At 43.7% G+C, this 11,182-nt stretch overlaps 1 protein-coding gene across 1 annotated transcript in view; it reads left to right on the forward strand.

Moving 5' to 3' along the window:
- The window catches only part of epha10 (EPH receptor A10), a 133,733-nt gene extending 123,263 nt beyond the window's left edge, over positions 1–10,470 (forward strand). The window contains exons 13-19 of the mRNA XM_019883221.1: positions 3,560–3,728; positions 4,386–4,502; positions 5,745–5,831; positions 6,178–6,330; positions 8,965–9,155; positions 9,242–9,406; positions 9,605–10,470. Coding sequence (XP_019738780.1) covers positions 3,560–3,728; positions 4,386–4,502; positions 5,745–5,831; positions 6,178–6,330; positions 8,965–9,155; positions 9,242–9,406; positions 9,605–9,719 — 997 coding nt within the window. The 3' untranslated portion in view covers positions 9,720–10,470. The remainder of the gene's footprint in view (positions 1–3,559; positions 3,729–4,385; positions 4,503–5,744; positions 5,832–6,177; positions 6,331–8,964; positions 9,156–9,241; positions 9,407–9,604) is intronic.
- Positions 10,471–11,182: the final 712 nt, after the last annotated feature.

The following is an 11,182-nucleotide window of genomic DNA, read 5'->3' on the forward strand; positions in this document are numbered from 1 at the left end:
GAAATGGGATTTGTCCATTACTAAAAAAAAAAAAAAAGAAGATGGGGGAAGTGGAGTGTGGCAACTTATAGGATTTGAGAGGCTGTCGTTTGGAGGAGTGGCAATCCCGAGGTCGGAAAAAAGTGGAATTAGTAGTGCGATACAGGGTGCGCACAAAGGGTCAACCGTGTAAGTAAGGAAAGAAATGGAAATAGGAAAAGCGTTTCCTCTGGACGGCAGAAAAGGGGAAGAAGATTGGAAAGAGTTCCCAGACGCTGTGATCGCTTCAACATCTCACGCGCGGAGGGAATCGACACTCACAGCGAGGGAGACCGAAACCGCACAATGGAATAGGAACGGAGGCGCAAGAGCGGGTAGCGAGTGCTTGAATGGACGCCGCACGCTCGCAGCCGGGGCGACATAAGGGCCCAGACAGATAGCCATAGACTCCCTGCTGTGAAAACAGGATGGAAAAATAAACTCGAGGCAGGAAAGAGACACGAGAGACGGAGATGATCTGGTATGAGGTGGAGGTTAATGGCAAAGGCAGGTGAGGGGAGACGCTTAAAGAGTTTGTAAACTTTTTGTGATGCGGGCGTGTGTGCGGCGATGGGCAGGATGCCCGGACACACTGTGCTCAGCAGGATGGCGGCAGATGTGCAGGGTACAGTAATTGGTGCGAGAGACTCAGTGGGACCCTGGGATACACTCCAATCTCTCTCCCTCTCTCTCACACACACACGCAAGCACACAGGCACACCATTGGTGTGCACGTCACACCAGCACAAAGCCGGTTTGCTCTTCGATCGCCTTTACTATCGCACACACCTGCCATGCAGTCCCGAAAATAGTACACGCACATGCCATTTGGCGATGAATCACCCGGTGTGACAAGACTAAGTACTGCTAACATGAAAGTCATTAGCAGAGCAAACACGTCAGTAAATATACTTAAGCAGACAAATGAGGCTCATAACAGCCATTTTGTAATTCTCCTCTTGATCGTTCAATTTTTTTTTGTTTGTTTTTGTAAATAAAAATAACCATAAAGTGTAATTATCTAGTCAATAACCACAATAATATCGTGAAATAAACACATGGCAGATAATGGAATTGATCCCTTTTGACTAGATGATGTCGGCTGGTAAATCTACATTTTAACAATTTTCCGCACTATAAGGCGCTTTGGAGAACAAGCGCACCTTCAATGAATAGCATATTTTAAAACTGTTTCCATATTTTGGGCGCACCGCATTATAAGGCACATAGAATAGAAGCTACAATAGTGGCTGCGGTTGCATTATGTATCCACTAGATGGAGCTACTCTAAAGGAATACAATACAATACAGCTTTATTTATGTCGAGCTTTAATAACGGCTGCAACCGTGACAAAGCGCTTCACAGAACATTTCAAATATTACGTCCAAGAAATACGAATATCGATCCATATAGAATCCGCATCGGATTATTAAGCGCCCTGACGGCTTTTTAGAAAATTGAATGCTTTTAACATGAGAAAACCTTCATTTGTCTCACAATGGAGAAATTCCCAAATTACAGCAGCAAAATTATGAAAGGTAGAAAATATATAAATAAATATAAATATACAATATAAGGTGCGAATTATAGTGCGGAAAATACGGTCAATTATGTATTAAGTAAATAAATCAGTAAGGTGAATGCACTGCTGTAAAATTTGGATTAGGTGCACAATTAGAATGAATCATTTTAATAACTCCGTACAAATTCTTGCGAAAAGGTTTCTACTGTACATCATCCTATTGGCCCGATAGGATCATGGACGTCATTTACCGTAGATGGAAAAGCATTCGTGACCCGTTTGCTCCGCCGTTTTCCCAAACAGCGTCGATATTAAACGTAATAGGATCAAAGGAAATGTCATAAGTTGTTTTGTTACCTTTTTGAGGGCAACCTCAGAGGAACCCGTTGCGGTAGAAGTGGCGCCACATACATTTGCTGATTGCCGGCAGCTATTTACGACCTTGCCTTCAATGACTGCTTCTTTGCCGGCCAAGTCGCCGTGATCTGGAGACGTATGATCCAATTATGCCTTTCCAGGTGTAGCATAGCTCGGCCTTTTTCATCTGATGAAATGTTCAAGTTATGAAACACCGCGAATGAAAGATAACTTGGAAAACCCCGTATTGCGTGTGCTCTTTCAGAATACTGACATCCTTGCATACTGAACGCGACTTTTCAATCCTAAAAACAGGATCGTTGAGTTGTTAATTGGAGATCGTATTGGTGTTTCATCCTTAAAATTGTGTGCGCACCCGTGCGTGCCTCCATGCATGTGTCTTGTGTTTTAGAATTGAGCCACGCAAAGTATCTGCAGGTTTGAACAAATGGCAAGAGGCTACAATCTAAAAAGGTTCACCTTAAACTCAATTCAATTTGTTTTAAAACTAGCTCTCGGTAAATCCCAAAGGAGGTTTTATGGAGCAAATTTCTATATTGTGTATTGACAGCATTGGTGTCTATGAAATTATGCACTTTTAAATTTTATGACAGATTATTTCAATCGTTACCACACACACACACACACACACACACACACACACACACACACACACACACACACACACGATAGTGTCCCTGCAGTGAATACAGTGGAGCCGAGAAACTAATAACAATAGTTATACAATTTGATGAGAGAGGAGGACGGATCAAAACTAAACTAATAGCCCGAGCAGAAAAGCCAATTGAGGCAGTTTGTTGCAACTTTTATTTGAATGGCAATGCACCATGACGCCAATACCTCTGGCTATTCATTCATTCAGTCATTTCTACTTCTGCCATCTTAACGCAAAAACTAAAAAAAAATAAAAATAACTATCTATGGCCAGCAGATGGGAGCAATGAGTCTCTTTTGGATGAGATTGTGTCTCAAACAATGCAGACGCTTGTAAACATGGCATATCTCTGGAAAATGTGACGGTTACAAGCACCATGTGATTAATCAAAGTGTTGGTCACATTAGGAGATCATTTATATTTTGAAGTAGAAGCGGTGACATAATGTACATACAAAAATAAATACACACACACACACACACACACACACGCGCACACACACACACACACACACACACAAGATTCCATGACAAGATACACACGCACACACTACTAAATACTACTACTAAACAGTGTGCTGAATAATTTGTAAAGGTCAGTGATAGAATTTTAGTTTACAGATGTACAGTATTAATAATCCCGCCCCCCTTTTGACCTCTTTTTCTGTCTCGTCCCTATTTCATGTCTTTCAAAGCAGCGCTGGACCGCTGCTTCCCTGCTTTTAGATGTGCAGTGCGTGGATGTTATGCGTGTAATGTACAGGAACAAGCACCTGGACCTTGTTCGAACGTGCGTGCGTGTGTGTGTCTGTGTGCGCGAACGTGTACGTGCAGATGTCGAGTGAGTGTTTAAGGGTGCTTAAACTTGCTGAGACAGCCAGGGCAGCACGCAGGTTCTTCCAGCTTCGCCACAGTTCACTGAGTGAAGAATGGCTTTGCCACAAATCCTGCGGTGCTTGCCAAGAGGACTGACTCACCTCACTTTATTCTCTCCTCTATGCCTGTGTCTCTATTACTCCACTTACAGTATGTACCGTTTCCCCTTTCGGCATTCAATCTCCGTTTAATATGTCCCGTTATTGTTTGTGTTCAGGTAACACCATGATGATCATCGTGGAGAGCATGTCTAATGGGGCCTTGGATTCCTTCCTTCGGGTAAGTCGGTGCATTTACATTCAGGCATTCCGAACATAAAACCAGCAGAGTGGAAACAAAACAAACAGGCTAACTCTAATTCAAGCGACTGTGATCGACTGATCTGTGTTGGGAGCAACGACGTAGCATCACCTCGGTGATCTCGAAATGTACTTAATCAACTTTTATTCATCAACGTTAATTAGACGTGCCAACATATTCTTCACTGCCAATGCTAATAGCGTAGCGGCTAGTTAAGATGCATTTTTTGCTCAAATATAAATTCACCCCCTTTTTTTTTTTCACCATTCTAAGTCCAGCGTGCTTGTTAACGTATCATGAAAAATATTCATGATTACACACAAATGGGGTGTTTTTGTTTCAAGATGCTAGAAGCTGCTACTGTGGTCTTCTGCTCTCTGAACTAACTCAGCGTGGCTCATAATGATCTGAATTAATGGCCCTCCCTGTTTGTCTGTTTTTTGGGGGGGGTTGTTTTTTTTTTTTAATCCCCAAATGAAAACAATACATCCGTTTGGGTGCAACATAAAACCATCGTAACAAATGGGTCACTTCTTGTGAATCAACACCCAAAGCAGGAAGCTTTCGGCCTTCCTGGTTTCCTTCCAACTCTTTTTCACGCCGTCCTTTCCCTTTTTTGAACGCTCAAAATCACAGAAACATGAGGGTCAGTTGAGCGTAATGCAGCTGATGGATATGCTGACTGGTGTGGCATCGGGGATGAAGTACCTCGCCGAAATGGGCTTTGTTCACAAACGCCTGGCTGCACACAAGGTAAGAGAGCAGGGCGGCGCGGTGGGTAGTAATAGAGTACAGCGTGTACGTTGATGTATGTCTCAAGCTCGCTTTTCCGTTGGCAGGCTCCGAGAACACAATTTGTCCTCGTCTCCGACCGTGTTTGACAGTCATTTGTCAGTGGCTTATTTGAGGAATACGCGAAGCTGAAAATGACAAGACAATGCTGTCAAAATCATTTTGTCGTGAGGATTTGCTCTGTCAGTTTGTGGCTCCTTAAAGAGGAGCCAGGCTGTCTAAACTGCAAGTGCTCTCGTCGCGCTTGTTTTGGAAACAAACAGTCCAACTGGAGTTTGGCCCACCTTTGTAGGGATATCGTTTCACCTCGTAATTTAACTCCGACTTAATGCGCGGTGTTGCCCCTGAAGAACACTAAATCTTTTTTTTGTTTGTTTAAAAATAGCCTCTGAAAGCACTTGTACTGTCTGTTACACTTTAAACAAAATCAGTTTGACGTCAAACCAAAAGCATATTTGGCTAGCTAGGAAATCAGCGTCCTCGTCATTCGCCCCTCGGGCCATGAGGCGTTCCGATAGTTTTACGTAAATGTAAATCCCCCAGAAAAAGTGTTCACCAGTCGGGCGATCGTTTACTACGCTGATGTTTGCCTTGGACATTTTTGAAGGATTGTTAAAAGCCGACAAAAGCAAACGTCCTTGGATCGGTTTGTGATAAAACGCCGGGCCATCATTTTGATTCTTTTCTCGATTCTTTGTTTTTTACATTACGCACAACTGTCATTTATTGTGCAGTAATCTAATTGTAACATGTATTTGTTACATAATTTGATGCATTTTTATGCTTTAGAAAACATTTGTCTGAATTTTGGGGTGCTTGGAACGGATTAGGGCATTTACATGGAAAACCCGTCTCTACTTACAAAATTTTCTAGTTCAGAAATTTCTTCCAGAACCGATCAATTTCATAAGTAGAGGTACCAATGTCCTTAGCTACACTGTATTTGTACGAGCTGTCCGCGACCCACCCAAAATGGGTCCCGACCCATTTAGTTTTGAATCACAGATGTAAAGGATACTAGAGTAAAAGTACTGCTTTGGAAAAGTACACATTTGAGAGAAGTTTGTGTGTATTCTCTGCTCATCGTTAGTGTCTGTTCTGTCTTACGCCCCCCCCCCCCAAAAAAAGAATTACAACAGTCTTTTTACTGTTACCCTCGCTTGAAATGCATCGCGCATGTATTTTTGTGCCCCTGGTGTGTAGGTTTTGGTTAATGCAAACCTGGGCTGCAAAGTGTCCGGCTTCCGACCTCTTCAAGAGGACAAGATCGAGGCGATCTACACAACGCTTGTAAGAAAACCTCATGCATCACGTTTGCTTTTATTTTTTTTCCATCAATATGGAGCTCATTAAACCACCCTCAGATCACGCTTGCGCGCCTGATATATTATATATTTTATTATATTTTTAATGAGATTTGGATCAAATCATTAAGTTGTCAGGTTTGTTTGAGGTCACACGATTTTTACCATCATGAAAACGGTCAGCTTTTCTGCACTGCGCAGTTCAGCCGGAGGTGACTTTTGATTTCGGATTTTCCGGAACACGCCGCATGTCGAAAGCTTTCCAAAGAAGATGTATTAAGGGTGACCTCTGTGCACCCTCTTACCTTGTTGTCCCTTTTCTGACTGAATAGCACGGAGGGAAGAGTGTGGTGCTGTGGACCGCTCCGGAAGCCATCCAGTACCATCGTTTTTCCTCTGCCTCAGATGTCTGGAGCTTTGGTATCGTCATGTGGGAGGTCATGTCCTATGGGGAGAGACCCTACTGGGATATGGGCAACCAAGATGTAAGTGCATTCATTCCTAATCTCTGGTCATTATCCATCCCATTGATTGAAGTAATTGAGTCGGATTTTATATGAAGAGTAACAGCGTTTCGCATTCGTTAGAAAAAAACACACACAAAAATGTCCATTTTGGGTTTGCGTTATTCCCAGATGAAGACGTAGTGAGAACACATGGCTTTTTACTCACTCGATTTTTATTGGTCACCTCCATCTGCTTCGACGAACGCTGCGTCCGTAGCCAGCTTGGATCTTATGAACAGAAAGTAAAGAAGCTGCAGTGGCTCCGAAAGCTTTTTCGAGGCCTAAGCACCCCCCACTTTAAGTCCGCATCAGCTCCATAACCAATCCTGTTTTCTCCAATGGAAGCGGTGACCTCCTTCCATTGGCCTCCGCCTGTCCCTCCTCCAAATGCCATCCTGTTCTTAAAAAGTCCCGAAAATCCCTCTTTTACATTCAGCGTCTTCTGGAAAATGCAGGGGTTTATTTTTCTATTTCGCACGATCGGACTTTCGCCGCTGCTCTTATTTTGCAAGTAAAGAGAGAGGCTCGCTTCACTTCTTGCTCTTTAAAATGCTTTTATTTTACTTTCTAGTCTAAGCTAGTCCTCAATCATTTATTGTCATCTAAGTCAAAAATACCGACAATTCAAATGCAAATGAAGATACAATCCAAACGATTTATCTTCCTAATGGGCGTGCAAATTGCAGTCAGCATAATATGTATCCAATATGCAGGTGCAGGCTGGGGAAAAAAAAAAAGCTAACTGTTATTATCGTGCTCCAATTTATAATGTCCAGAATTAATATGCATGAGATAAGCAGCATTTTTTTTTCAGTACCCCTTTCACCAAGCGTCACAAAGTTTCCTTTCAATCTGACGCGCATTATCAAACTTTCCATTTGCGCTACGGGCGGGGGGTCGAAGGTCAAACGTGTCGGCGGCCGGGGATATTCATCCGCGTTGAATTGATACATGATATCGTAACGGGATTGTTGGTTGGCCTGTCCACCTGTAATTCATTGTGCCCTTTACTTCGCTGGCTTTGATTAAATGGAAAATGTCAAATGCTGAAAAGCATTTTATGAATGCTCTTTAGAGAGGCGGGGAGCTTAAGCAGCCGAATAGGGGGAGGAGATTGGGCAAGATGGAGAGAAGAGAGACTGTGTTTTAACAAATAATGCAGCTGATAGATGTCATTTTTTATGAGTATACCCTTTTTATTTCCTCCTTTCGGGCTGACTGTAGTTTTTAAGAGTGATTTAACAGCGGGATAGATAAGATGAAATCCCCCAGTGTGGTGATAGGCTGAATGGGAACAGCGTTAGTGAGATGGAGTTGAAAGGACCATTGAGTAAGTCTGGAGGGATGTGATCATACTCTCCTGTTTGGCAGAGGTGACAGCAGAGCTTTATGAAAGTAGATCACAAAGGCGGATGCCAAAATGAATATTTGGCTTATCTTTTTGAGGAAATTATATATCCCCGCAACGGATTGATAGATCACTTTGATTCGGGGAGGCATTCATTCAAGTGGGACCTCTACTTACGAGCGTCTCTTCATGCGAAGTTTTCAAGTTACGAAACGTCTCAACTGGAAAATATTGCCTCTCATTACGGAAGAAATTTCAAGATACGAAAGGTAAAAATACAGTATGGGTTGCTACTCGCAGCTCCGAGTTTCCTGAACGCAACATACTTGTAGCTGCTCTGCCATTGGCTATTACCGAGCATCTTCCTGGCATCCCATTGGCTGAGAGGCATTTCTACCGTATGTGTATAGATAGATAGATTATGCACAACTCTCTTTTATTGTTTGTTACATATTTTGATACATTTTTATACTTTAGAAAACATTTATGTCTGAATTTTGGGGGGCTTGGAACGGATTAGGTCATTTACATGGAAAATGCGTCTCGACTTACCAAATTTTCTACTTAAGAAATTTCTTCCAGAACCAATTACCTTCGTAAGTAGAGGTACCGCTGTATGACTTTCTAATATTCTGCAGTCGTGAAGAGGTGCCCTGCATCATTTGCTTACTTTATATATTAAAAATAATAATAATAATAATAAGTCACCAACAGACGCAAACAAGAATAATTGCCATTCGACCCTATGAGAGAGATGCCGAATACTTGGTCTTGAAACAGGCAATGTGAAAGAGCAGCTAGGGAAAAAAAATTAAAAAGCGTTAAAGTCAGTCTGCGTAATTAAATTTAAATCTATGCAATGCTCGTGGGTGGTCTAAACATCCAAATAAAAACGCAGTTCATACAGCTCTTTGTATGAGACCTCATTATATTCTGCAGCGCTCGTACCGGTAAATGATGTAGCGGTTGAGTGTAAATAGCGTAATGCTGTGAAAACCGCAGCCAGTGTGACACCGTCTTTAAGGGTAAGTGGTGCGTGAATTACTTAATATCTTTATTTCCCTTCCAGGGAATGATTTTTGCTCAGTCTGCTACTCAAGGCAATAACTATGACAGAAACGTTTCAAAGCAAGGACTTTTCCAGGAATATCCACATTTCGACGTCAAAGCAGATCAATGGAATCACTGGGACATTTCTCCATTTGTTTCACATTCCACCGCAACCGATCAAATTTTGTTTTGCCTTTTTGTTTTCCCCGCCGTAGGTGATCAAGGCCATCGAGGACGGCTTCCGGCTGCCCGCGCCGGTCAACTGCCCGACACATTTGCACCAGTTGATGCTCGACTGTTGGCAGAAGGAGAGAACAGAAAGACCCACCTTTAGTCAGATCCATTCGGCGCTGAGCAAGAGCATCCGCTCGCCCGACGGCATCGGCTCCTCCACGTTGGCGCGAAGGTCACAGCCCCCGTCGTCCGAATCTCTCCGCCATCTACTTTCACCCCCGGTATATTCATAAAACCCCCTTCCCGCTCTTCTTCTAGAACCCTGAGTTCCTCCATAACACTGGCGGAAAGACCGATACCCACCTTCCCGTCGTTTAACTCGGTAGGCGAGTGGCTGGATGCTGTGGACATGGGCCGATACAAGGACAACTTCACTGCCGCGGGCTACTGCTATTTGGAGTCGGTGGCGCGAATGACCGTACAGTGAGTAGCTCTACAAAACGTTCTCACAGTGACCTTCGAGTTTGAACTTTGTCTTGCTCTCTGGAGCCATTGAAGTGGGACGTCACTAAATGCATCAAGGCTGGAAATCATTATTCCTCACGTCCTTCCTTTCCGTCCGTCCATTTATTGTTTCCCAATTTGAGATATTGTGTGAAAAGTGAAATTGTATGTTTGCAGAGATGTCCTGAGTCTTGGCATCACCTCCCTGGAGCACCAGAAGTTGATCCTGGCTGCCATCCAGACCCTAAGAGCCCAGGTCATCCAAATGCACGGGCGCGGCGTGCAAGTGTAACAGCCGGCCGAAGGCGCTGCTTGCCCGCAGGCTGATGCGTACATGCAGATGGCGGAGGACAGGGGTGCGGATGAGGCAAGCGAGACTGTCTTTCCCTTTCCGAGTGAAGGGCGGAGAAAAGGACCTTGCGCTCCTCTATTTCTTCCTCTTTCCCGCATTCTTCCTCATGCCTTCCGCAATTCCTTACGTTCTTTGTGCTGCGAAGGCCCTCAGAGACGAACATCAGTCCCTCTGGTGGTTGGGGGTGGGGTGGCAGAAGAGTGATGTCATGTGACTTTTTTTGGGGGGGTGGGGGGGGGCGCTATCTGCACTTTGACCTTCACAAACTGTGTCAGCGAAATCGTCACGTTTCGGAATGGCTGAGTGAAGATGATAGAGAGAGAGAGAGTCTCTTCCAGAATGGTGACCTCTGAGCTGCGGGGGGCCTGTAGAGAAGGGACTCCAAAAGGTTACTGGACCACCTCCCCCCCCTCCCCGTTACCATAATTATTTTATTTATTTTATTTTTATTTTTTGGGCACCGTTTACTGGCCTCGCGTCAAGACGGGCAAAGACACTTCCCCGCCGTCTGATCCCACTTGGAATACGAAGGGACATCATCTAAGGATGTGAACGAGCATCACGATGCCAGAAGTGATTTTCATATCAGATGGTGAAGGGATATGTCTGAATATTTTTAAAAATGGCAGGCTTGTAATCCACACACCCGGCGCAGTGGCTGCCAATAGTTATAAAGTCTGAGCTGTCCCATGCGAAAACAAAAAGAAAAAAAAGGGGAGGGGAGATCTGACAAGTGTGAATTTTTAGAATTTGAATGAGGCCTGTAAAAACACTTGAAATGAATGGAGGGATGATGTTCTACGAGAGTAAAGTGTGCTGACAGGCTTTGATCGAGATCTAGCCTGGGGATTGAATTGATAGAATGAACTTTCAGGAATATCGGCCTGATAATTTTTTTTTTTTTTTTTTTTTTTGGACTGATGGAGGAAAAAAAGCTGCCGGGCCGCGTCTCGTGAACGAGTTGTGTGTTTGATCACCCTTAACTTAATGTCACTGGTCTCTTTCACTCGTCCTGGTTTCTTTTCTGTCAAGCTGTCTTCAACGTGCAAATGAACTATTTCATTTTCCCCTTTCGCCCGGATGCCATCTTGGAATCTTCCCCCTCTCAACATTCTCGCTCGCTACCGCGTACTCTCTGTCAAACTCAGGTCAACTCTGGAAGATGACCCAAATCTCATATTTATTTGTGGAGCAGGAACCTCGAGAGATCACTTTAAAAGCAGAGGTTGGTTTGGGGTTTAGTATTTTAAAGTAAATGAAAACATGAGTTTGCTAATTCTGCGACGCTCATGTTGAACGAGTTTCGTACGGGACTGCCAATGGAGGATGTTAGCTGTCTGCACACAGTATCTGTGTATTCATGAACGGTTAGTCTGTTATCATCGGATGTGGTGGATGTGTGA

Source organism: Hippocampus comes, unplaced genomic scaffold (genome assembly GCF_001891065.2).
Source record: "Hippocampus comes isolate QL1 unplaced genomic scaffold, H_comes_QL1_v1.1 scaffold87, whole genome shotgun sequence".
NCBI lineage: Eukaryota > Metazoa > Chordata > Actinopteri > Syngnathiformes > Syngnathidae > Hippocampus > Hippocampus comes.